This window comes from Saccopteryx bilineata, chromosome 4 (assembly GCF_036850765.1).
Source record: "Saccopteryx bilineata isolate mSacBil1 chromosome 4, mSacBil1_pri_phased_curated, whole genome shotgun sequence".
Classification (NCBI taxonomy): domain Eukaryota; kingdom Metazoa; phylum Chordata; class Mammalia; order Chiroptera; family Emballonuridae; genus Saccopteryx; species Saccopteryx bilineata.
In genome coordinates, this window is record NC_089493.1 from 259,487,285 (window position 1) to 259,515,050 (window position 27,766).

The 27,766-nt window shown below is 44.5% G+C and overlaps 1 protein-coding gene across 3 annotated transcripts in view; it reads left to right on the forward strand.

Moving 5' to 3' along the window:
* MEGF10 (multiple EGF like domains 10) overlaps positions 1–27,766 on the forward strand; it is a 195,641-nt gene that overhangs the window by 147,424 nt on the left and 20,451 nt on the right. For all 3 annotated transcript variants that reach the window (XM_066274255.1, XM_066274256.1, XM_066274257.1), the window contains exons 10-19: positions 1,272–1,446; positions 2,717–2,837; positions 3,601–3,764; positions 6,106–6,208; positions 18,343–18,489; positions 19,672–19,806; positions 20,334–20,462; positions 21,887–22,015; positions 24,550–24,678; positions 26,940–27,068. In XM_066274255.1, coding sequence (XP_066130352.1) covers positions 1,272–1,446; positions 2,717–2,837; positions 3,601–3,764; positions 6,106–6,208; positions 18,343–18,489; positions 19,672–19,806; positions 20,334–20,462; positions 21,887–22,015; positions 24,550–24,678; positions 26,940–27,068 — 1,361 coding nt within the window. The remainder of the gene's footprint in view (positions 1–1,271; positions 1,447–2,716; positions 2,838–3,600; positions 3,765–6,105; positions 6,209–18,342; positions 18,490–19,671; positions 19,807–20,333; positions 20,463–21,886; positions 22,016–24,549; positions 24,679–26,939; positions 27,069–27,766) is intronic.

The window sequence follows — 27,766 nt, forward strand, 5'->3', positions numbered from 1 at the left end:
CTAGATCCTAGTGAGGAAGCGGGTATGCGAGATGAGGAAGGAGGAGTTACCAAGAAAAACTTCAAGGTTCAGTTTAAACAACTGAGCAACTGGAGGTGCCGTTACTTTAGTGGAGACAATTGGGAGTAGACACCAACAGAGGGGTGAAGACAGAAAAGGACAAAGGCTCAGTTTTTGATGTGTTAAGTTTGAGATGCCATGGAGAAGCCAGATGTTTGCCCCAGGATGAATAGCAGATAACTAAACCTGCCTAGATCTGAGTAAGGCTTGTGATGGATGCCTAGGCCTTTGCTTATGGGAATAGAGTTGCAACAGGGGCCTAAAAGTATATTTAAATACATTTCTGAAAATGGGGAACAAATCATCCAACCTACACAGGTATGGCTGAGACCCTCACGTGACAGGCTAGGACGTCAGGCCCAGAGAGATTGTGTACTTTCACTACGGTCACCCCAATGGCAGGACAGCTGGAATTCCATCCTCCGTCTCATCCATCCCAGAAAATCATTCTTGCCGAGCGCAGGAAATCTGTGAGCAGTCCCTCTAATAAGAGGTCCTTTAGTAAATGTCTGGGTGCAACAGTGGAGTGTGTTGTTGACCCTACTTACAGGGAGGGTTTTACCTCTGGAGAGGAAGCTCATCTTTAACAGTCTTCTGATTGTGCGCAGAGCTAGTTGGACCGTTCCGATTTTCCTTGGTGACAGGCACATGTGTTTTGAGCGCCACAGAGTGCCCCATTGTGTCAGGCTCAGCAACGCGTGCATCTTAGCACAGCTGATGGATCCATTTGCTATGGGGCGACAGCTGGCTGCCTGGCCCATCAGCGTGCCGGCTTTTTCAGGTAGAGACAGCTGTACTGACACCAGGTATGGGGCGCAGAGAAGAAATGGGCTGAAAACGTTGCAGCTCTCGGAGTTCCTTGGACATCACCCTGGGTCGCTGTTCATTGGATGGAGTCCTTTAGCTCCTCCCATCGTGTCAACCTTGTTATTGAATCAGTGCTTTTGACTTATAACAATTAAAATGACTTTCAGACAGGACACAGTTGTGACAGTCGCCCTCTTCGAGCAAGGTGCTGATTCCGTGCAACATTTCTGTAGTATCCATCAGGTTTCAGCCAATTACTTAAATCACACTGACTCTGGGAAGGAAGTTAAGTTACTACACATGAATTACCCACACATTTAGTGATCATAACTAAAGCAATGGGCATGGGCCTTGGGTGTCATGTTTACCCAAGAGTGACTGGTTCCTTTCATCCATGCTCTCAGCTGTCACCCCATGTCTGGAGAGTGTGCCTGCAAGCCGGGCTGGTCGGGACTCTACTGTAATGAGACTTGTTCTCCTGGATTCTACGGGGAAGCTTGCCAACAGATCTGCAGCTGCCAAAATGGGGCTGACTGTGACAGTGTGACTGGGAAGTGCACCTGTGCCCCCGGATTCAAAGTAAGTGGCCTGGGCTCTAGACAAAGAAAGCAAGGGTACAATGTGGAGTATATTGATACCATGACTTATATGACCTTCTCTGAAGTATGCTGAATATGCTAAAGTCAATTCCATCATTAACACGAATAAGAATAAAGAAAGAACTAGTTATAAGTGTTGTCATTACCTTATAATGATGACTGGGAAAGCTGGTAAAACTATAAATGTGGCATTAATAGTTAATTATTTAATTAAGAAATGTCATGAAGTGTGATGTATTGTAATTATTCCTTACATAATTATTTTACTGTTTTATAGGCAACAAAGAAATTACTTTTCCAAGTAGGATATGTATTATTCTCAACAGTTTTTGTCTTAATTCCATGTCATTTGAAAGTACATCATGTTTCAAGTTAGTATTTATTGTGTATTTACATGCAATGGTTAGTAATAGGTAAGTGTTTTGGTCCCTTTGACAATCTAGAACTTACAAAAATGCCTATATATGCCAATAGAGCAAGATTTTGCCTAGTTTCTAGGATTTCTTAGCTATAGGTCAAGAATCTTTGTTGTAAACGGAAAATAAGTTGTTCTTGAATTATTCACTCCCATTTTAAAGAGGGCATCAAATTCTGAAGAATGGTGATGATTATCCTAGAGCACGTCATGCAGAACAAGTGAGAGCTGAGCTGAGAGGGTCTTCACAGAGTTTTCTAACCTATGTTGCAGTCCTTTGGTTGAGACTTTGAGTCAGTTTTTTGTTAAAGAGTCCTTCTGTTTTTAAAGAAGGTGACGTCCAGTCAGTCACCTTCAGTAACCAGCTTCTACGCATAAGGCTCGCTGTCAGATAATAAATTTAACCATGTGGACTGTTCCTTCGCTACATCCATTAATCATATTGCATATTTATTATACAAGAAAGTCTAGGAAGCATTAAAATTTAAAGTATAGTTCATATTTATGTTTATTTATTGGCAGTAATTTTACGGCTGCTGTTTATTGCTATATATCTACTTGTCTGAGCAAGGACAAAAGGTTTATATTTGCCACAAAGGAAAACTAATGAAGCCGTAGGCTTTGTTGGATGTTAGTCAATACATAGGCTAGCTAGCATTGCCCTTGAATCTCTAAATTTGTATAGTGGTGACATTATAGCAACTTTTAAATGTATAATGTGTTAAAATTGCAGAGGGAGTATAATTAGCATCACCAAGATATATTTTCGTTTGCTTGTGTTGGCCTCATTCCAGTTGGTAGAATTGCATGTCTCTTCCTGTTTGCGCCCGTCCAGGGGACTGACTGCTCTGCGCCGTGCCCTCCGGGGACCTACGGGGTAAACTGTTCCTCAGTCTGCGGCTGTAAGAACGATGCTGTCTGCTCTCCTGTGGACGGGTCATGCACCTGCAAGGCAGGTAAGTGGGTGAAAGAGTCTTTTATCTGACCCTGGTCCTGTTACTTCCTAAAGTCACACAGGAAAGAAGCTTTGACCAGGGTTCTAGGTCCAGCTGTACTCAAATTCAGTGCCTGATCTCAGCAAGCCCTTCAGCTGGGGTGGGTTCTCCTGTTCTTGTGAGTCCAGGGCAGAGGCTCATTTGTAGGAGAGAATCTCTGAAGTTGCTGCCAGCTCCAAAAGTCTGAATCTCTGCACTTTGGGGACAAGTAAGCCAAGCAGACAGGTGTCAGTGCCCTTAAATATACTTGACCTGGAGATGTGATGGGAAATTCAGCCAGGCGCCGATTTTACATGAGGGCCAGACTGGGTCTCCCCAGAGTTCCTGCCACAGCTGGATCCTAGACGCTCGGTGTTCACGGATACTGGGGTCCTGCTTTAAAGACAGGGTTGTTCTTTCAAACACGAACTTTCCTTCTCCCTCCTGTTATCAATATTTCACTTTCCTAACCTGAACAAAACTCGGCATCCTTGTGTATTAAAGGGGCCTCCACTCCATACCTCGTCCCCCAGGAACCCAGTAGTGCTTCTCAGTATTGGCATCTGTGTGACAGATCACACAGCGTACATGGCTGTCTGGGGGCTTTTGTCTATTTCTTTGCTGGGGCTGGGGACACCGCTGTGCGTCTCTGAGATGCTTCTAAAGGGACAGTGGCTTGGAGAGGCTCGGCAAAGCTCCCTGCTGCCCTGTTTGCTCACGTGCTCTGGCATTCTTGTCATGGCAGGCTGGCACGGGGTGGACTGCTCCATCAGCTGTCCCAGTGGCACATGGGGCTTTGGCTGTAACTTAACGTGCCAGTGCCTCAACGGCGGAGCCTGCAACACCCTGGATGGGACATGCACGTGTGCACCTGGATGGCGCGGGGAGAAATGTGAACTTCCCTGCCAGGTACGACCAAACCAGCGCCCCCCGCTGCGAACACCTGGGAACTGATGCCAGAGGGTTGGCCTCTTTTGGCAGTTTTCCAGACTTAAAGCATCTGAGTGCAGACCAAACCTCAGTAACTATTAGAAGAATTAAGGTATTTGAACTTAAAGTAGATATAGGATTGGAGAAGGGGTAGACATGGAAATTGGTTAGGTAGCTCTGTGAGAATCTCTTTCTTCTTTTGCTTCCTCTCTCCTCAGGTTCCCCTCATCGCTGCCCCCACCTCCTATATTAGACACCCATCTCTTCCTGGCAGCCTATCAACAGCATTTGTTCTGCCCCAGTGTATGCCTGTCAGCTCTCCAAATATTGTGTTTCCATTATAATGGAAATCCTCCAGCCTTTGGGGTGGAAAGTGGCAGGGGATTAAAGCGGGTGGTGATGGTGTCACAGACATGCTCATCAAGGTGGTGAAAGAAGATTTGGAAACAGCCGTCTTTTCATGTAAATATCTCTGGAGTCATAAGACTCCCCAAAGATTTCCCTAGTTCAGCCTGACTCTATCCCCTGGACCTGCTTTGGAGATAGTCGTCATTAGAAATCCCACACACACTGTGTAACCGCAGGCCAGCAGAGGCTGCACAGGGCAAGTGCATTCCCTAGGAATGTGCTGATTTCTTCCTGAATGAGGCATGTGGCCATTTCTTTCCCTTTTTTCCTATCACAGTTCTTTTCTCTTGAACCATTAAGCATTCTCTTATGATGTGTTCTCTGCCTCTGGGAGAACATCTGAGAGCAAGGTGGCCCAGTGACCCCTGGACAGATCCCCTCGGGAAGGGCCAGCCGTGGAGGTTCCGTTCTCACCGGGCTTCCTTCTCATTAAGTACAGCTCATTTCCCAAAGCAGAAAGGATCTGCCCTATTTTACGCCCCACAAACCCTCAGGGCAAAGTTAAGTTAGCTTTGCTGCCTCTCATCGACCGGTGAACAAATGATCAGCTCTCCTAGACGGGCTTCAAGATCACTTTTCATTCCCAATCTGTGGACAAAGCAAAGCCTCTGGCACATTCTTGTCCTTTTTGTGTGTATTAGATGTGCTACTAAATCATCAAAAGCCAGTGGTTTGGTGGCTCATATGGTAGCAAAGCTAAATCCTATACAGCCCCATCAAACATTAGTGGGGACTAAAAATGGTTTATTTCATTTTAATAAGTTTAATAATCTAGATAAAAGATTATGCCGTCTAAGGCCCACTGCCTGTCTCCTGCCGGTTCTCAGATTTCTCCCTCTTGGTAATTGTGCACCCATCTTCTTAGTGCTGGGCAGTGTGGGAGGTGTGTGGTGCTCTCCCGCAGTATCTCGGGATCTGGCACCGAAGAGCAGGGCTTGTCAACGCACAGCCTTCCACGGCTGTCCCACACACTGAACGGTCACGTCCACAAGGAGCCTCGTCTCCACTGGACCGCCCGAGCTGACGGGCGTGTGACTACATCGCGGTCTGGGCGGGACAAGAATGGAGAGTGTGCCGACATGCACTTCACCCTCTGAGAATCCTGAATCAGAACACTTGGTTTTGTCTAGACTTCTTCATTGCAAGGAGGATATTAATTAGGAAAAGTAGCAAAAGGCTTTCATTTTTCCTTATAGTTTCACATATTCCTTGGCAATTTATGAAAACAGATTTAATTCCATTAGAGCGATAAAACTAAAAAATCTTGGAGCTTCTCTAGGTAGGTGAGGCTCCTCCCTTTCTACTAAAGAATAGAATACCCTGTAGGGAACATTGAACTATTTTATAAAAACCTTCAGGAGCAAAAGAAAATATGTGTACAAGTTGCGATTTAAAATGAGATAAAAAAGATTAATTTGTTGGCATATCTATATACACCTGCATATATGCATATCAGCTTATTAGAATCATTGATTTCACCAGTCATATGTCTCAACTATATGTCAGACATAAATTAAGGTTTGAGGGATGTTAAAACACTGACTTCTACCCTGGTCGGGTGGCTTGGTTGGTTAGAGTAGCATCCTGAAGCACAGAGGTTGCTGGTTTGACCCCCAGTCAGGTCACATACAAGAACAGATTGATGCCCTCCCCCTCAAATCAATTAAAAAAAAAACCACTGACCTCCTGGAGCCTGTATTTTGGGGGCAGGAAGACATGGAAAGAGGTAATTATAATGCGTCCTGGAGCCTGTATTTTGGGGGCAGGAAGACATGGAAAGAGGTAATTATAATGCATGTTGCTGAGAGGTGTTTGGGAGAGGAGGAGGGTGCTGTATCTCAAATGGCTCACTGTGGGCCCTTTGGTCTCCTGCGGTTGATTTTCCACGTCCTCATTGCTGTGTTGTCTGCAGGATGGCACGTATGGACTGAGCTGTGCCGAGCGCTGTGACTGCAGCCACGCAGACGGCTGCCACCCCACCACGGGCCATTGCCGCTGCCTCCCCGGATGGTCAGGTGAGAGCAAGGAAGAGGGAAACATATCAATCTGTGCCTCATGCTGTTCCTTGCTATTTTAAGGAAACACACACTGGTTAACTGTACAGAAAAAAATGAAGATGCGGTCGTCTCCAGTAAGCTGACACATTTTTTTTTTTACCCAAGAAATATTAGTGGCAGGCCTAACTAATCCAGGAGTGACTTTTGTTGGATCACACAGAGGCAGTTCTGCTGAGCCTTCATGTCTGGTCCGAATGTCAGAATTCAGGCTGGCCAGAGGGGAAACGTGAATTGCTGAGGAGGAGTTCAGCAAGGCCTCTGTGGTGATTTTGAGCATGGAGGAAAGAATGATTGGAAGAAACCGAAAGAATGTAATCAAGCTCAGCTTACTGAGACAGAAATATTAAGTATTAAGATCAATGTGGTTAGGTAGGCAAATAATTCATTACTAGAAAGAAAAGTTTTAAAACTTTTTCTTATAATAACGTTTATCATTTAAATTTATAATATGGTTGAATACCAATTTTCCAACCAAGTTTCTCCCAATTTGTATGACTCCATGGTTTCAGCCAGGAAGTTTAACAAACAGGGCTCTTAAGAGAAAAACAGTTTTTGCTCATGATGTACAGACTTGGAAAATGACACTAATTGCCAAAGTCAATTGAAGTCTTGTTCTTTTTTATATGTCAAGTCAAGCCTATCCTAAAAATAAAACAAAACAAAACAAAAAAACTGGGTGAACTTTTGTATACTTTTTAAGAAAAACTCTGAATGGCAAACCAATAGGACAGTTATTCAAATTGGGATGAATGAACTGAACATATTAATGACTATTTCTACTAAAAATAAAATGTTGATTGCTGATTTGCCAAGTTTAGAGTGAAACTTTGTTATAACTAGGGGCTGGATTAGAGGTAGATAAATGAACCAGAACTCCCTTTTAAAATGACCATTTCTTTTAAGTCATTTGTGTGTGTGTATTTGTGTATATATTGTATTCATATCAGACTATATTTGAATATAAGTTGAGAGAAGAGAGGGAATTTGTAGGAGAACAGTTTCCTTATTGATGTTCCCCAAACATTTTCAGCTTGTCCTTTAAAAGAAATTGGTAGCAACAAGCTAAACATCCTCTTTAGTGATGGTTCGTATTTTCAGAAGATGGATCTTCAGAAGAGAATCTAATGCTTCCATATCAGAGGTGTCCCATTTAGGAAATTTTCTCTCATTCTGTGACTTATTTTATTCACTTTTGATGGTATCTTTTGCAGCAGAAACGTTTTTATTTTGATGGACTCTAGTTTGTCTGTTTTATTTTCCTTTTGTTGCTTATGCTTTTGTGATCAAATCTAGGAAATCATGGACTAATCCAAGGTCCCAAAGATTGATGCTTATATATTCTCCTAAGAATTTTATAGCTTTAGCTTTTACACTTTTCGCTTTTCATGTTGTATGTCTTTGATCCTTTTGAATTCATTTTTCGTATATGGTGTGAGATAAGTGTTCAACTTCACTCTTTTACATATGAATATCTAGTTGTTCCATAACCATTTGTTGAAAAGATTGTCTTTCCTTCACAAAATTGTCTTGACAGCTTTGTCAAAAATTAATTGACCATGAATGGGGATGAGTTTATTTCTGTACTCTCACTTCTATTCCATTGGGATATATGTCTCTCATATTCCAATATTATACTGTTTAATTATTTTAGCTTGGTAGAACGTTTTAAAATTGGGAAGTATGAGTTATCTAATTCTGGTCATTTTTTTAAGGTTGTTTTTACTATTCTGTGTTTCTTGAATTCCCGTATGAATTTTAGGATCAGCATATCAATTCTTGCAAAGCAAGAAGGTGGAAGTTTCATGAGGATTGACTCTATAGATAAGTGTGGGGAGTACAGCCAGCTTAACATCATTAAGTCTTCAGCTCCTTGAACATAGGGTGTCAGTGGTAACCTATTCAATGGTGTCTTTTAGTCCTTTGGAGTTTGTTAGGAGCTTCTTTGGCTTTGACAGAAATAAACTGAGATGAGCTGCCATGTACCTGACTTCTCACGTCTGAGAGCTCCCTTGAGAAGCAGGCCAAGGCTGGCGCAGTGGGCTCTATTTTCTGCCAGTGGGAGCAACCCACAGACACAGGGACTCCTTAGCCTTCTAATTCCTCTTTGACTTGCAAAAGCGAGAATAACTCAGACTTCACAATACAAAGTTCCACCTTCTCGTGTTTCTGTTTGGCTCACAGTTACTACACGGTAAAACTACGTCACTTCAGGGATGAAACAGATTTTGTGACTTCACAAGGATTCTTGAACGTCTCAAATGAAGGGACCAGCACTAAAGTCTCAATGACCACAGTGAAGTGAAATCGCATTTTTAAGCCCCAGCAAATTTAGATATTGTTGTAATAAAGAGGCCATATCATTTGTTTGGGGGCAAAAGCCCACCAAATCTACCTCTGTCTTATGACTATAGGGTAAATGTGAGGTGCTCCCGAGCTCACCAGTCACTGCTCAGGTGTCCATAAGCTTCCGTGGTTTGGAACCAGCCCATGAAAGACACCCTCTTGTGTACATGAGAAAATCCGGAGCTAGGATATGGCCCGAAGCCAGTCAGAAATGTGTTAGTTGCATTCCACAGTCATGGGGTAAGACAAACGATCCCATCTGGCCTTAGACCTGTGGCGCTCCTGCAGGACTGCGGTGGTTTTGTTGCACAACATAATCTTGTAATCCTCTGTCCATCTGTGACGGGTCTGCCTCTCGGAAGGGGAGGAAGCTTTGCTGCTTCGTGGTATCCACCGTCTCTGCTTCATAGCCCCAGGGACTTGTGTGTCTGGGTCTTCTGTGTGGGCATTTGGTCTGCAAGTATCGAAGGCTGCTATGAAATGTCTTTTTAGAGAGGGCATCCCCACACTCGGAACACATGTGGTATAAGCAACTGTATGTCAAGGAAATCGAGTTCCTGAAGTTCTAGAAAGCACCGATAACTGTAGCAAGAATTGGCTTATTTTTCTGAAAGAAAAATTAAAGGACAATAGCCTCTTTACACGGAACATCATTACATTGTCAACACTGGTTAGGCTCATGATTTTTCCTCACAAACTTGTTTTGAGTAAGCACCTTGAAGAAGGACTTTTTTGCAACATAAAGAAGGGTTTGCTTCTTATTTAAACACCAGTTTCAGGGCCAAACCAATAGCATAAGCCCAGGGAAGCAAGTGTTTCTGTTTTCTCTCCTCCCTGTTGCCGAGATTGCTGGTGAAACGTTAAGCATTGCCGGACAGGATAGCAATGTGTGGGATAACAGCAAGGCTTTTGTGAAAGGATCAGTGACATCATTTTTTTTTTTTTCTTTTTTTCAGAGGCAGAGAGAGAGTCAGAGAGAGGGATAGACAGACAGGAACGGAGAGAGATGAGAAGCATCAATCACTAGTTTTTCATTGCGACACCTTAGTTGTTCATTGATTGCTTTCTCATATGTGCCTTGACGGGGGGGGGGGGGCTACAGCAGACTGAGTGACCCCTTGCTCAAGCCAGCGACCTTGGGTCCAAGCTGGTGAGCTTTGCTCAAACCAGATGAGCCCATGCTCAAGCTGGCGACCTCGGGATCTCGAACCTGGGTCCTCTGCATCGCAGTCCGATGCTCTATCCACTGCACCACAGCCTGGTCAGGCGATCAGTGACATCAAACACAGGCACCCCGACCAAGTCAACAGGGTGGCTTAGAGGAACCAGCGGCGCTTGGCCACGGACTGGGGGAGAGGCTGACCGGGTCTGGGTTTGGAGCCAGAGGTAGGGGTTGTATCCCTCTTTACAAAGAAACTGATACACCCAAATTGAGGAAGTCATGTGCTAACCTGATGTATTGAGTAATTTGGCTTGCTTTCATACCATTGGGCTCATCCACCACTCCTCATAACGTCACCCTCTTTTCTAATGTTCGACTGTCTTTTTCTCTTCAAGAACCTGAAATCTTGTTTATTTCTACTATAACTGATAGTCCCGTTTTACATAGTCATAAATAAATTCTTCATCATGCACTACCACATAGGTTAACTAAATGGTAAGTTGCATCTGACACCCCAGATACCATTTCCAAAAGAAATGTCCCGTTTTTCAAAGGAAAATGCATGCACTTTTATTATGTGTGGTTCTTTAAAACCTTAATTTATTGACATTTTTAGGTAGTGGACTACTTTATCAAAAACTGGGGGAGATTGCAGTAAAAAAAAAATTGGAGGAAAATGAAATACCTGTCAGGATCCAGGCTGCGTCCTGGGCTCCTTCTCCCACGCCTCTGCTTCTGCCGCAAACACACACACTTACACAATGAGACCGGCTTTTCAAAGTGAGTATTCTGAAATTCCAGATGTCGGTGAAATAAAATTAGTGGCGTGCGTATGTGTGTGTATTTGCAAGGTAATGGAGTGATACGCTTTATAAGGTAGTTTTCAAAAACAGTCGAAACATGCTGACATTTTTTCTTCCTTTCCGCTCCGACTTCAGTCAGCCAGAGCACCTCGTCACTGAGCATTACAGCTAATTGAAGACTCCACTCCTGCTTTCTGGGAACATGTGCAGTCTCCAGCCTGGTTCTGAGCCCTGGCGAGGATCACTGTCACCTAGGACCTCTTTAAACTTGCAGATTCCCAGTCCCTACCTCACACCTACTGCCTACTGCATGACAGCCCAGAGGGCAGGTGGGGAGGAGAATGGTGCCATTGCCGGCTCAGAAAACACTTTCTGGACAAATGTGGAAAAGGTTTAGAAATCCCTAAGGCTGCACTTTTTGGCAGGTGGAGTGTGAGATGGACTTTTGCCCCAACTTAGCGCTGTGACCAGGACTCTTGTCCACCCTGCACCTTACTTGGTGGACGTGTCGGTCATTTCAGAAGTTGTCCTGGTGGCCTGGGCAGTGGCAGTTCCTAGTCTGTGGACCCGCCTCCGCTCTGCCTTGCTGCCCTGTTAAAGGGAGCACTTCTGTGACAGAAGCCTTATAACCAGTTGCAGAAGATGACAGGGGGCTGAGGGACGCGTTCATGCCAGGAAATAAGTTAGATGTTAAATTGATAGAAAAGAGATTGAGATGTCAAATCAACCTTGAGGAGTCTTGGGAAAGAAGAAGGGGCAAGCAGGACGTGGTAAAATGGAAAGAAGAGGAAAGGAGAGGAGGAAGAAAGCTGGGTGCCCCTCGGAACCCAGCTGGGAAGGGGGACATTAGAAGGAAGAAAACCTGGAGGCAAGCTTGTGAGAAGAATCTGGCTTCTCCCCGCTGCCCAGCCAGCAGAACTAGGCCTGCAGTGGCCCCAGCTCTTCTCCAGAAGGACAGCTCCCCTTTCTGACCTTCCCCAAACACGCCACGTTTGACCAGCTGAGTACACGGGCTGCTGCTTCAGGTAATGATCTGTCCTAAAGTGACCTCTCATGCAGCTGAGAGACGCCTGAATTGTCTCAATAAGGGGACACTTACATTTCTTTGTCCAGTGACATGTAAGTGCAAATGAGTTTTAATGAACATGCATACACTCAATCAGCCATAAGTGCAAATAACTCTTTAGGGTCCTGAAGGGTGGAGAGCATGAGTGTATGCGGGAGCATAGGTCTATCTGCCTACGTGGTCTTGAAGTGGGGGGGGGGGCGGGTCATGGAGAGTAGAACATGGGGTCCTTGAAGGAAGGATGGTGGGAAGGGGTTTGCCTTCCCCACAGAAAGGCTGCAGGAAGAACCGAAGTTCCCTGGTCTCCCAGTCAGTCCGCTTAGCAGTCTGTTCTCTCCATTGTATGGGTCCAGTCTAAGGCAGGGCATGCTTTCTGATGTTTTCATCTTATAGCTGCAAATGCAAACACATCTGATTTATATGAGTTGCCAGTATGTTTTTTTTTTTCCAACATGGTTATCTATATAAAGCAGGTTCTTTTTTAATGGATCTTTAAAATTCATAGCATCCAAACACTTGACACATTTAACAACCACTGTGGAGTGTCCCTGAGCTGTACGGAGCCACAGAGCTTAGGAGCTGGGAACACGGAGGTGAGTGGCACTGCCTCTGGCCCACAGAAAGACACTGCCATTCTCTGGGGCAGACCCCATGTGGGCGGAGGTGGGCAGAACAGCGGGTGACTTCTTACGCTCTACTGTGTCACCACTGCCTAGGCCCAGAGGGCTAGAAGAGCAGAGAGTGTTAGGACTAAATACTGTAGTCCTTTTCTCTTTATACCCACCAAGCCCAATTATTAACATCTCTCTCCTTTCTCTCTTGGCTCTAATATATATATATTTAACAGCTTGTTGCTCAGGAACAAGACATTGCATTGAAATCATGTCCTTCATTCACCACCGCCTCAAATATTGCAATACTGGCATGAGGAATATAAACAGTGGAGCAGGGCAAGGCGGTTGGGTGCTGCCTCTGAGCAGGCGACAGAATGACACGCCGGGGGTTCATTTAGCGCATTCATGGAACCACGAATGCCTTGAGAATGCTGATTTCGCATTGAGGCGGCTGGCACGCTGCATCAGGCATTGAAGGCACGGACATTTCTTTAGAGCTGCTTAGCTGAAGTTTATCACGATCATTCAGTCATTGCCTAGCAACTTGGGAAGGCTATCAAAGAGCTCTTTGTCCCCAGGCCTGGCAAAAACAGCCCCTTACACATCTCCTTATCAGCATTAGAACATTTATCAGGAAAGAAGGCTTCCATTGAGCCAGACATTCCTGCAAATTTAAAGATACCTCCTTTCTATTTTGTCTCTTAAGCCAAATAGTTTAGGAAGTTGTTTCCTGAAGGAACTCATATTAGAGCCTTTATCTGTACTTTGGGAAACAGTCCATAAGAATTTCCTCAAGATGTCCCATAATTTTCCTATTGCTTTATAATCTGGGCTCGCATTAAAAACACGGACCTGTGCTCGGGAAATATATCTTCTCTAAAATAAGCGAGGCAGACACGTCCTCGCTCCTTTGCCGGGAAGGGTCACCATTTCAGGTGCACAGAAGAGAAACATGCTGGGCTTCCCGGTTTCAGTGCGTGCCTTGTCACTCCCTCTGGGAAGGAAAGACTGAGGTGGTTGCCACATCCACTTGGAAAATAAATGGTCCTGATTATCACATTGAAAAAGGGACTGGGTTGGTAGTGAGTCATTCAACAAATATTTGACTCCTTCCATGTGCTCAGCAGTGCTGTAGTGAACAAAAACAGGCACCATCTCTCCTTTGTGGAACTGCCAGAGTCCGTTCACTGCCCTGCGGGGAGCCGGGGGCGGGGCTGGATCTTTCATCTGCCTTCTCGCCTGTGCTGCTCTGGAATTCATTTTCCCCACATCCTACCTGTCCTTCATTTAGTTTAAGACCTTGTCATTTTTACCATTTTTTTTTTAAACCTGGATAATCCAAAACAGCTACCTGGCAGGTCCTCTCTCTTCCAAGGCTCATCATCCAAGCATCTTCTACCTTCCTACAAAATGCAAGGTTAATTATGCACATCTCCTACTTATTGTCCTATTTGGTCCCGGTTAACACTGTTGCCAAACTGAAGAGATTTGTTCGTTCGCCTGCATGTATCAAAGCCCAATTCAACATGAATAGGAGTTTGCAGCAAAGAAAGTAAAGGTTTATTATTTTAAAATACGATGCCAAACTGGAGTCACAGGCGAGCCATTGCTCTAAGATTTGCTCTCCGATGGCTTCTAGAAGGTGGGTTATATAGGGGGGAAATTATTAATCCTGGTGGAGTTAGGGTTGTGGTCACGACTGATTGGGTAGTTGATCATTACATCTGGTCCTGATGTCAGCCATGGTGTCGTTCTGTCTGGTTTCACAGGGTGTGGTTGGTGGCATCATTCTGCTTTTCTGGGTCTGGACCTGAAACACAACTGAGACCTAGATGTTATCTTTAGTTTGACTAAAATTCTGTCTCTGTGGTCAACAGACCTGAGGCTTTGTTCCTACGATCATTTGATGGTAACCAGAACCTCATCGTCCTGAGGGCTTTATGATTAAGGGAGTGGTCAAGCAAAGGGAGGAGGAAGTGGGTGAGTCAGGAGCTGGATGAGGCCTGTTTGAATCAAAAGGAAAGAAGGGAGTAAAGGTCATATTAAAGAAATGACGTTTCTGTGTGGTCACAACACCAGGAGGTCGTTCACAGCCCACAGTGGCGTTCTTGGCCCTTTCCTGCAGGACCACTGCCCGGCTGCCTGGACGACTCTCCTGTTGTCCCCAGCCCCAATTTCAGCTGTCCCCAACCTGAGGTTCCTGAAGGATAAGACATACTTCTTTGGGCCACTGAGCCTTGCACACAACTTTTCTTTAGCTTGGAACCCTCCTCTTCTGTCCTGAGCTACCTGCTTCTTGCTAGCTTCACGTGGGTGTGCCTGTTCTGGGGCCATTATCACTCTAGATTCAGAGGCCTTTCTTAGAGTGCCTCTCACCAGCAAGCCAGCAGCTGTCAGACCCCATGAATGTTTATTCAGTTGAATTTTCTCTTCTGTCTTTAACAAACAAGGAAATAAAAAGATGTCTTGTAGGACTCTAGCAAAGTTGGCAAAGACTAGGATGAGGTCAGTGGAAATAATTCAGAAATAAAATACACACATACACAGAGGGCCAAAAAAAATGGTTAAAGCAAACTTAGGGCTCCCTATCCTGCAAAAAGTTTCTCTCGGTGCCTTACAGAGAAGTTACAGCAGTAGCACTTACCCTGTTTTCCCCTCAGTGAGTCTTCTTGCCTGAAATTTCACAGGTAGGGATTTATTTCTTACATGTATATTCCCTTAAAATAATTAATGTTCTCTAGAGGATTCTAACACCTCAGCAATAATAGATTGATCTTATCCTTTCCTGACTGTAAGAGGAAGGGAAGGATAGCAAGAGGATGCAAAAGGCCTGAAGGGGAGGAGTAGCCATAGGAGAAAATGGGGCTTCGAGGGGAAGCACAGACAGCTTCACACTTTCCCAGCATTGCCCCCTAACTGAGATAATACTTCACGTTTGTTTTTAAACAGTTTAGGTCATTAATATCTACAAAATGATGACTCATTTTTACTGATGGTAGAGAAAAAGAAAAAGGATCGAATTTTCAGGGGGAGTTGGTAATAGAATTGTTATAATTTACTTTCCAAGGAAAGGCTTCGTTGCAATTATAAAATAAAAATTATTTGAGTAACCTTGGTTCTGTTGAAGTATGTGTTTAGTGTATATAATTGGAGACATAAGATTTGATGGATAATCTCTAGAATTCCCTGTGATTGTCTGGAAATGAAATGATGGGTCAATCTCGTGAAACGAGCTAATCTTTGCAGCAAATCTCCTCACTCTATCGTGGGCCTTGTTACTTATATGAAAATTACCTCAATAAAGCTGATTATGACTGATGGTTATGCTAATCAGCTGAACAAAGCTATTAGGGAAGAGAAATCAGATATGAAATAAAAGATCACTTACGTTTGTCATTCTGCCCACGAGTCATTTTTCTTAACATGCTCTGATTGAGAATGTGCCAAGTCATAGGTAAATCATGATAATCTATAATGGCGAAGAGCAGCACACCCTTTCTGACCCAAAGTGTGCCCTATTCCATCTTAACTGCATTGATTAAGTGTAATGTGAAGACGAGATTCGGCAAGCAGTGGATAAACCAAATCACTATAAACAGCCAAATCTCCCTTTTTCCTAAGTCCCCTCCCCCCACCCCCATACACAAGAAAAGTGCCAAAAATTAGGAGTAATTTTCAGATTGATAGTGTAATTACTCAGTTTCCACTTCTCCAAAATCTTAACTGGGATTAGCCTGGGTAGGTCCAGACTGAAATGGCCAAGCTGTCGGACTCTACAGAGCAGGTGTCGCTCTTTCAGCTGCTGATCAGCAGGAGTCCGGGTGCAGGGTCAGAGCTCAGGAACTGCAGCTGAACAGAGTGAAGCCTGGAGCAGATTACCTTTGTTGCTACTTCCTTCAAATTCCCGGAGCTGGCAACCTCCTTAGAAGTGGTTGAGCCTTCTCCATATTTGACACTTCTGCCTTGTATAGGTATGAGTCAAAACAACAAACAGGATTCTTTTTTTTTTCTGAAGCTGGAAACAGGGAGAGACAGTCAGACAGACTCCCGCATGCGCCCGACCGGGATCCACCCGGCACGCCCACCAGGGGGCGACGCTCTGCCCACCAGGGGGCGATGCTCTGCCCATCCTGGGCGTCGCCATGTCGCGACCCTCCTGGGTGTCGCCATATTGCGACCAGAGCCACTCTAGTGCCTGGGGCAGAGGCCACAGAGCCATCCCCAGCGCCCGGGCCATCTTTTGCTCCAATGGAGCCCTGGCTGCGGGAGGGGAAGAGAGAGACAGAGAGGAAGGCGCGGCGGAGGGGTGGAGAAGCAAATGGGCGCTTCTCCTATGTGCCCTGGCCGGGAATCGAACCCGGGTCCTCCGCACGCTAGGCCGACGCTCTACCGCTGAGCCAACCGGCCAGGGCAACAAACAGGATTCTATGGCTGGTGAATTATATGCAGGGAGCATAGAGTTTGCAATTCCATCTCAGCTTTTCAAAAGAGATTTGATTTTAAAAGAGAAAAAAAGGATCATATATTTGTGAATTCAAAAAAAAAAAAATCATAGTAGACCAAAATCTCATATCTTACTCCATGGGGAACTCTTATACACTAATCCACTGATAACAGGCCTGATCTTTCTTCAGCCAGCAGTCCCAGCTAAGATAATAGTCTATTGTTGCTTCAAGCTAGCTACAGTGAGGTCTGTGTGCTTTCAATCCTCCTTGACCATGTGGGAGGCTTTCTGAAGGACAAAAACAGAACAGTCAAAAGTGGAAGATGTGTTTCAGCAGAAATGGTTGTGTACCAGTTAGCAATGTTCTGGTTCGGGGCTGCTTCTCTTTTAAGGTCTGGACCTTGGTGACTTTTCTCCTAATCAATTTAGAAGCAAAAATGAATACAAGCATTGCCTTCTCAGCTTCTCTGGAGCTGGGTAGTGTTAGTGTCCTGGAATCCTTGAGTGTGTGCGCGCTTGTTCTTAACATGTTTTTACTTGGTCTAAGGCCAGCAGTCGACAGTTCACTACTAATTGCAGCTCATTCTCATTGCTTGTCAATCAAAGAGCACTTCTTTGAATTGTAAAGAATTCAGACTTAACAACAAAGAGGCCCCTGTTGTATTTCAAATTTACAAAAGATACTTCCATTTACCTGTGGTAAAATCTGTTGTTGTTTTTGTTTGTTTGTTTGTTTGCAACTCAAGTTTTTCTTTATGTTTTCTCAAGGTATTTTGTTCACTCAGTGACTAATTCTAAAAGTTCCTCTATTTCCAGAGTGAGGGTTAAACACCTACATGGTTTCATAATAATAACTTAGACAACAGCCATAAATAACATCAGTTTTGATATTTTGCCTATACTTGCCCAAAGTTAGACTAAATTTTAAAAAAGAAATTTTGTGGCACAGATTTCTGTCAAAATATTTTAAGATTATATGTATTTGTTTGCTCCAGGGGAAAGGTTTTCTTTATATAAAACAATTTGCCCACTTTTTTATTTCTTTTCATGTTTTTTTAGACTTTGTCCATTTCTCTGTAAAAATAAAGAATGGGGGGCGAGGGAGGAAGTCACTAAGCGCTAAATGATACAGTAATTTTGATAAATGTTGCTTTTAATAGAGCCTTTAGGCTTCCCCTTTGTTCTAAGTATAACAAAGCTCTTTTATTTCTTCTCTTTTCTGACTATGAAAATAATCCAGGGTTTATTTATTTATTTTTTGATTGATTGATTGATTTTAAAGAGATAGAGAGAGGAAAGGAGAGAGAGAAAGGCATTCATTTGTTGTTCCATTTAGTTGTGCATTCATTGGGTACTTCCCGTGTGTGCCCTGAACAGCAACCCTAACATTTTTGTGACAACCTTCTTACGGACAGGTAATCAGCCGGGACCTCCTGGGATTATTTTAATGTTAGGATGATACGTGATCATACAATATAGGATGGCATACTGGTGTGTATAAGTGGATTTTAAACCTTATGCCATCTCCACTCGTTGTTGTCTGGGATAATAATTCATCTTTGGTGCCAAGACCTTAGTCCTCGTCCCTGACTTAACCTCCCGGAAGCGCACGCCTGCCCTGCCTCTCACACAGCCTTCCTTACCCCTGTGCCTGTTCCAGGTATACACTGCGACAGCGTGTGTGCTGAGGGACGCTGGGGTCCCAACTGCTCCCTGCCCTGCTACTGTAAAAACGGGGCGTCGTGCTCCCCTGACGACGGCATCTGTGAGTGTGCCCCCGGGTTCCGAGGGACCACGTGTCAGAGAAGTAAGTGTTGCCCTCGGTGGCAAGTCCCGTCTTCCCTTCTCAGGGAACTGTGTGTAGAATCATCATCTCTGCCCTGCCTCTCAGTTCACAGTGAGGTTCTGCCGCAGTGGGGGGCAGAAGAAAGTGTCATGGGTCACCCTGTCCTTGACAGCACATCCCCGACTCTTATTCCTTCCAACCCTTAGGACTGAACTGAACAGATGGGGCTCTCACCATTTTTTCCCAGTCATGATTTCACCACCTCCTTGTCAACATAATCAGGATATGTTTCTTGACACTGCCTTAAGTTGGCAAATGGTGTTCCAGAAATCCATTGACCTGTAAATATTTTATTCAGCAATTTTGGCATTGGCCTTATTTCAATTACTAGAAGTCAACATCAGCCAAACCTTGAGGCTAATCTTGCATCCTGCTAGTAGTCTTAAAGTTAGTTCCATGGGGAAAACAGAATTGCTGAGTTAAAAATGAGGGCTGTTGATGTTGGCCGATGGAAATTTTAAGTTGGGAAATGATCGATAAGATTTTACTAAATCTTCTTATAAAATGTTCTCAGGAAAGGAATATACCACTAACGAGAAGATACATTATTCTAATTTCTCAATTACTTTTTTAAATTAAGAACTCTGTTCCGTTGTCCTATATTTACATCCCGATGATGTCTTGGGAAGAACCTAATTATGTAACATTTTCCTTACTCACTTTTCAACGACAGTCATTAGCCTGGATCATGTTGAGGAGGAGCCATCTTTTAATTCTGTCTATAGGTCTATTTATTGCCAGTAACGGCTCTTAAAGAATAAAGGATCGATAATGGCCTGAGAGTGTTTATTTGGGCCTTGTTCGAACTCAGAATTTTATTTCCCTCCTTTGTTTATTTCTTAAAGCCTCTAGCTCTATGCCAAACCTCAAGCTAATTGGGGCCATTAATGGGAAAAATAAAAGAGGACTAAGTCACTTGCCAGCCCTCAGGCAATTCAATTTCATGGCTTTTTTTTTTTTTTTTTTCATTATTAAAGAATACCCTTGTTTCTTTGGTGGTTGTTATTTTATTCTAGGAAAATTCTCGGTGTCATTAAAAAAAACTTTTACCCTAAACTTGAACTAGATCTTAATGTGGAATATGAAGAGATGTATCTCAGGAAAGATATCTGTCGATCTCCATTGTTTTGTTTTGTTTTTCAGTCTGCTCCCCTGGTTTCTATGGGCACCGCTGCAGCCAGCCGTGCCCGCAGTGCGTGCACAGCAGTGGGCCCTGCCACCACATCACCGGCCTGTGTGACTGCCTGCCGGGCTTCACGGGCGCCCTGTGCAATGAAGGTAAGGCGCAGTGCTGGAGAGACACCTACCTGGTGACCAGCCAGCCGGCTGCCTGTCCTCGGCCCCTCCCTCCGGGACCTGCCTGCAGCTCCCAGCTAGCCGTGCCTGTGCTACGCTGTGTTAGCAGCTCCTGGAAATAGGACTTTGGGCTTTGGAAAAGCTGGCTTGCCACTCTGGAAAAAACCTCTTTATTCTCGGAGTTGTACTGCTCCTCAGTTTTAAGTAGAAACAGCCTCCCATGAAAAATCAGGATGAGGAAGGATTTTGGCTTCCTGAGCGAAAAGTTTATGAAGTCAGACTTCTAGAAATGTGTGGATGTCTGCTGGCTTGTGATGCCTTTGTGAGCGTGTTTGACTTCATGTGTTTGTGAAATGAACCCATTCTGGATGAGGGATGCTGTTAACTGGAGGCAGCTACTAAAAGGGCAGCTGGGCTGGTGACCTTTAAAGTTGTTTCCTGTCCCAAGAGTCTAGGGTTCTGTGAGATGAGACGTAATGATGAGTTGCTGACCTATAACTTATTCACAGTGTGTCCCAGTGGCAGATTTGGGAAAAACTGTGCAGGAATTTGTACCTGTACCAACAATGGAACCTGTAACCCCATCGACAGATCTTGTCAGTGCTACCCGGGATGGATCGGCAGTGACTGCTCTCAACGTAAGTCCCGTCTGAGAGTAACTGACCAACCATTTTTGTTTGTTTTCAAATTCTTTAGGGTTAAGTATGCGTGGTTATATAATTCAGAAAAAATATGTAAATAATTATAGGATACATTATTTTGATTTTTAAATCAATTTATTTCCCAGTTAAGAGCAGTAGTCCTATATTTAAAGCCAAATACTGTCTTGACAAGCACCTAAATAAATAGCATTTTGGCTTATTTACCTTGCAGTGATCCTCATCTGTGATGTGGGGGTCATGCTCTCAGGAGATCTATTCTAAGAATCGCTCCACACCTCAAGTGTCAGATATTATTTTCCCTTGTTCTTGGGGAATAAATGGTCACACAATTATGGGAGATTTTTTTTAATTACTTCAGACTTATTGATTTCCATTATTGGGCCATATTTCCTGCTGGGTAGCCATATAGAAAATATAGGTGGCCCTCTTTTTAAGTAGTTACTTTCTTGAAGCATTAGAAGAAAAAAAATAGTCTTCTTTTTTTTTGGGGGGGGGGGAAGAGGGGAATAAATCAAATCATTTTACCCCATAAACATACATTACTATTTTACAGATACATTATCTAAGATTCTGTCAGCCCTTTAGTGAGCAGTGACTCCCTGAGATTTAGTTTGGTTTAGTTTAGTTTTTGATTTAAAAAAATCTATCTTATACTGAATCTAAGGTAACTAAAGATTTAGTATTGTTTTCAGCTTTTTCTAATTAAGAAGATTTATAAGGAAACCAGTTCTTACATACAACTAGGAACCTTAACATTTAAAACAAACCTCTAGTGATGATTTTGGAATAAGCTGACAAGTGCCAGTTTTTGAGATCAAAGATGTGAAGTACATGACCTTGGGTCCCTTAACTTCTCTCAAATCACATGATTTTTCTTCTATCTGATCTCTGCTCTAACAGCCTCTGTTCAGCGAGGCCTTCCTTAAAGAAGCCACTTCACCATTCTTGTCCCTCTTAACCTGTTTTATTATTTCTTTATCGTACTTATCGCCGTTGGTTTTTGGGTTACCTAGTTGTTTGCCTGCCTTCCCTACTAAGATACAGGCATCCAGAGCCTGGCTTAGGGGTCTTGTCCTCTGCTGTCTCCTTTGTTCCCCAGACAGTGCTGGGCACAGAGGTGTGGAATGAGCGTCTGTTAAATAACCAAGTCTGTAAAATTGAGACGATGTTCGTCTCCCTCTGCAGTCTGTGAATGAATACGTATGTCTGTGATGACGGTGGTTGTCACAGTCAGCATTGCCATCTGGGCTGTAGTGAGATTTGAAGCAGTGTGCTTTTAGTCCTGACGCACACTGCTAACCTCCATGTGCAAGGAGGTGTGGAAGGGTGGCTGAAACTTTCTCTGCTGGGTGCTGGCCTCCAAACTCTAACGGCGCTCTCCATGCGTGTTGCTGTTTCAGCTTGCCCACCTGCCCACTGGGGCCCGAACTGCATCCACACGTGCAACTGCCACAACGGGGCCTTCTGCAGCGCCTACGACGGGGAATGCAAGTGCACCCCTGGCTGGACGGGGCTCTACTGCACTCAGAGTAAGAGGCCAGCCTCCTGGGGCCCAGCCAGGGGAGCCACACTCGAGGAGGACACAGCCTTACCTTGTGCACACACGAGCTGGGCTCACCAAGCTTCCCTGGCATTGGAGTGTCCCCTCTTCCCAGGGGCCGCTAGGCATCTAAGGCTCTCTCAGTGCTGAAGAGCCGCTACATTCCAAGTTTCTCCCTCTGTGTCCTGTCAGGGCAGTGAGGTGGGGCAGGGCTACCTGTTTGGTGGGCAGCTTCTTTCTCCTCCCTCCTTTCACCAGACCCTATTTCTATGGATCAAACTCCCTGTCATGTATTCTAACAGCAAGAAGGTTAGGATAAGGGACAGTGATTAGAAAGGCAGGGAAGATACCAAGCCTCACTGACTGATTTAACGGGTGCCCTTGGAGAAGACTGGGTTCAGTGGATCTCAAACTTCAGCGAGCTTTGGAATCACCTGATGGCTCAGTTAGCTGGTGGCCCCTCCCACAGTGTCTGATTGGAGAGTCGGGAGTGGGACCTGAGAATTCATATTTCTAACAACTTCCCAGGTAGTAATGTCAATCTGGGATCAAACTTTAAAAATCACTAGTTCTTTTTTCCATTTTATATTCCTTCATGCCCTAACCATTTCTTCCTCTACGAGGTTATTAGCGTCACAGAGTATAATGTGCAAAGTACTCCACAGCTCGGCACTATTGGGGAAAAAAAACCAGTCTTCGCCCTCTTGCCTTTAATTGAATAAAGGAGAAAATGTGGAGGGCATGTATTATGATTATCATAAACAACAATGTATAATTTTAAATCATAGAAATGAACGGAGAAGGAAAGATGTGTCAATAACTTAGGCAGTTCTTGTTTAATACTAATTAGAGAACATAACTAAAGAATAGGCTGAACAAGGCTTTTGGAACTTTCTAGAAGGGGTATAGACCTTGAGCCATGATCTAGAAGCAAGAATTGGCAAGGAGGAAGCTTGTCCCACGCAAATTCTGCCGAGATTAGACATATACCTGAAAAGGTTTTTGAACTCCTGGGGAATATAAGTTATTATTTCTAATTCCAAAATTAGGACCTGCTTCAGCCAGTGGAGTTTTTAAGTGGATTATCACAGTAGAGTGGGAAGCGCATGGGTCCGGAGGCAGACCTCCCTGAATTTTATATGGTTGCCCAGCCATCCTGCCATTTGCTGGCTGTGTGACTTGGGGCACTCAGGGCTCGGACCCCTGCGTTTCCGGGCTGCTGTAAAGATTCAGTGAGGCCCTGGCCGGTTGGCTCAGCGGTAGAGCGTCGACCTAGCGTGCGGAGGACCCAGGTTCGATTCCTGGCCAGGGCACACAGGAGAAGCGCCCATTTGCTTCTCCACCCCTCCGCCGCGCTTTCCTCTCTGTCTCTCTCTTCCCCTCCCACAGCCAAGGCTCCATTGGAGCAAAGATGGCCCGGTCACTGGGGATGGCTCTGTGGCCTCTGCCTCAGGCGCTAGAGTGGCTCTGGTCGCAACATGGCGACGCCCAGGATGGGCAGAGCATCGCCCCCTGGTGGGCAGAGCATCGCCCCTGGTGGACGTGCCGGGTGGATCCCGGTCGGGCGCATGTGGGAGTCTGTCTGACTGTCTCTCCCTGTTTCCAGCTTCAGAAAAATTAAAAAAATTAAAAAAAAAAGATTCAGTGAGAGGATACGTGAGAGGAATCTGGCACAAGTAGGTGCTCAATGAGTTCAATGGCAATGGTGGTTGTTGCTGCATTCTGGTGTCTGTGTCTGCCCGTTTCCTGAAAGTTGAGCTTTCATTAAAACCTCCCTAGAAGAAAAGGAGAAATAAAGGCACATGTGATGCTTAGAAACAGCTATGGAGCCAGCTAGTATTGGAGCATTCTTTATGCCGAGAGCTTTGAGATTCTCTTGCAGGACAGCCGCTAGCCATGAAAGCCAACAGGGCCCGCGCAGATGCTCAGCTCAAGGGTCCCGGTCGTCTGGGTCTTGAAAGATGTGCAGCAGTGGGAAGGCTTAGTGCTTTTTTATAAAGCACCCGTGCAGTGCAGGACTCCTAGGTTTAGCATTCCACCTCACATGTTTGGTGAAGGAGATCATATTACCTAAGTTAGTGACAGGTACAGAGATAGGACTAGTATCAGAATTGGAGATTTTCTGTACCCAAAGTGAAAGCATACAGGTAAGTTTAATATAAAGTACTCATTTCAGTCCATGGAATTTAAGTTCAGGATTCTAGTAGTGAAAGAAAGAAAGGAAATAGCCCTGACTTCTGCAGGGTTGAGAGTGCCTTGCTGGAAGACACCAGGCTTGCCTCCGGGGCACCAGTTATGGCTAAACTGCCAGGTATGGGACTGTTCTGCCTTCTGCTTATGAATGACAACATCCTTATACATCCCTCCCTTGGGACTTCAAAGAAGGCTTTGTGACAAGCTGACATGTGTGTTATTGTTTTTATTCACTCTCTAGGGGCTTAAGGTTTTTTCAAATGTGGGAGACAAGAGCTGTGTTTCTCCTCAGCAGCCTCTTGACTCCTGCTGTCCTTCCTCCTCACACAGGATGCCCCCTGGGGTTTTATGGGAAAGACTGTGCGTTGATATGCCAGTGTCAGAACGGAGCCGACTGCGACCACATCTCCGGGCAGTGCACTTGCCGCACGGGGTTCATGGGGAAGCACTGTGAGCAGAGTGAGTACAGAGCGTGGCATCTCTAGACCGTCTTTCCCCCCCCCTACAACCCTTCTCCTAGATGCCTGAAGCTATTATTAAGGCAGAACTCGCAACTTTTAAGTCATTTGAGCTGATGGCTGGTCACCAGAATGGTTGACTTTCCCTTCAAAGACCTCGGCTCCTTGGGATCTTGGCTGCTTGCCTTTTAAACCCTCAAAACTCTTCTTCTGAGTAACGACTCAGTGCTCTGGGTGGAGGGGGTGTGGCTACAAGACTGAAGACAGAATTCAAATTTTCCATCTGTTCATCCTGGCTCGCTCTTCCTCTCCTTATTTTTGGAATGTGGGGATGCTCAGGGCTTTCGAAGAGTCAGTAAAGCTTTCTTCGTGGCAGAGGCAGAGGCCAGGTGTCTCACTGAAAGAGAGTGCATGGGGGAGCGGCACACTGGGTGTGCAGGAGACAGAGTGGCCGGGCGCCCCGGGGCCGGCCCACTGTGTGAGCAAACAGGTCCATGCACACATGGCCACCCCTTGGAAATCTCGTCTAGAGAGTGCTTTTATACTGTTCCTACTAACAACTTCTCATCCTAGTCTTAACAAACTTCAAGACAATATAATGCCTTAAAATTCTGTTCTAAAAGTCCCATCCTGGGAGAATACGCTCCGTTGGAATTACACGCCCTTGGTTTTCCTTTTCTGCCCCGCCAGCTATGCATCTACTCACAGGGTGATGGGAACATTAGGTCTTAGACTGAGTTGTTCTTTTTCTCGGTGACTTTCAGTATTCAGGAGGAATGAACAGGGGCTTAGAGATGTGCGGGGCTCACTTTCTAGCTGTAAGGGCAGGAAGAGGAGCAGATTTCCTGCTCACCAGAGGGCGCACTTTTGAGAAAGTTGAAGCAAGGATTACAGGGCTGTGGGAGCGGTGTGGCTGGAAAGATTGGCCAGCATAGCAGGACTTGGGCAATAAAGCACCCCCTTCCCACCACCGCACCAGCACCTCACAGCACCACCGGACAGTGCAACAACACGTGCTGAACCCCAGAATACTTGCCATATCCTGCTGCCCAGCAGGTAGAACGAGCAACATCCAAGAAGCAGCCTAGACATAGAAGGTCCAATTTCAGTTTTGCTGTGCTGATTTGTCTAATCATGAAACAAATACTGAGTCACAGAGTTACCTGCACACTCAATTGCATATATAAATATTGTGTGTATGGGTTCAAGTGTCTAAACATATGTGCACGTACATACAGGGGTGGACAAAGTAGATCTACAGTTGTGAGTACATGACAGTTTATTCTTGTATTATTGTTTATTAATTTTTTATTTTCTATACAAACAACTGTAAGCCTACTTTTGCCCAACCCATATACATATAGTATATACACACTTATATATATAAAACAAAATAGGCTCTGAACTGACTTTCACTTGAATGGCAGACTGTAATCATTCTTATTAAATAAAAGCTTCTTAGGTGCTTACTCCAAATGTCAAATTAAACTGTCCCAGTGCTCTTTTGTAAACAGGAACCCTGTGTTGGACAGAGAATACTGATCATAATAGCACATTGCCCCCTGCTGCTTACTTTACAAAGAAATCATTATTTTGTCTGGATGATTTTTAGACTTAACATGCCTATACTATTCTTTGAAATTCATGCCCAGACTTACTAAGACTACATTGTAAAAAATCCCACTATTTCAATCTCTCAGCCTTCCACCTGAAAATCCACATTTTGAACTGTCCTATGGTAATTGAAGTTCTTAACCTAGAGAATTAATAAAACTTGCCTCCTCCCTCTTCCCCTTCTGCCAGCTAATCCAAGTCTATTGGGAGGGTCTCTGAGTCTCTAGTAAGATACACTTGTTCTCAAGGAAGCATCCCTGGCTTATGCTTTTCAGCCTGGTTGCCTCCCATCCTATAGTTTTGTCTGGTGGAGTCACCTCAGATTTCCTTCAGTGATGACCTCCATCAGTTCCATTGGGACTCCACAGACTCTCTGTTCCCATCAGGGAGATGGGTGCATAGAAGCTGAAAGTGTCAGGAGCTGTGACGAGGGGCTCAGTCTCCAGCCCTGTGTCACCTGGTCTGTGAGTCCCACAATGATTCAGGGAATGCTGGCCAGCTCTAGGACACTTTGGGTGGTTGCAAGCAGGCCTGAAAATAATCCACTAAAAGGGCTGGCTTCCAGATACACAGGTCACACAGTAAGAGACACCTTGCCCCAGATTCCCAAGGCTGAAGAGCTATACTGGACTTCCATTTCCTTCCCAGAGTGCCCTGCAGGAACATATGGCTATGGCTGTCGCCAGATATGTGACTGTCTGAACAACTCCACCTGTGACCACATCACTGGCACCTGTTACTGCAGCCCAGGATGGAAGGGGGCACGGTGTGATCAAGGTAAGGATACTAGTAAATAGTAACTACTAGCTTGTATTATATGACAACCACCTACTACCCAACATGAAGTGTTTTCACCTATGTTATCTGATGAAATCCTCACCAAGACTCTGCAATGATTAGCAGGTTATTTATTTAGTTGCCAGACATATGCCTTATTGTTGCTGTTCTACAGATGAGAACAACTAAAGCACAGAGAGGTTGAGTAATTTGTCCAAGGTCATACAGCTACTATAGAACATGTCAGAGCTCTGATATCAGGTTTTCCAGAGCTCATGAACTTTCCACTGTGCCTACAATTGTTTTCAGCCTTGCTGAGGTAAAATTAACCGATAAAAAGCAATACATATATATTATATAAGGATACACAATATATGTATATTTATAATATATGTACATTAATACAAAATATACAATTTGATAAAAATCTGGCATGTACACATCCATAAAACTACCACTGCAATAAAGATCATGAATATTGTCACTTCCGAAAATTTCATCATGTCCCTTCCTATCAGTACTGCCCCTGAGGCCCCAGGCAGTCACTAATCTACTTTCTATCACCATAGGTTAAAGCAGTTTTTAGAATTTCATATAAATAGAATTATACTACAGTGATTTTCAACCTTTTTTGAGCCGCAGCACATTTTTTACATTTACAAAATCCTGGGGCACACCACCTACCAAAATGACACAAA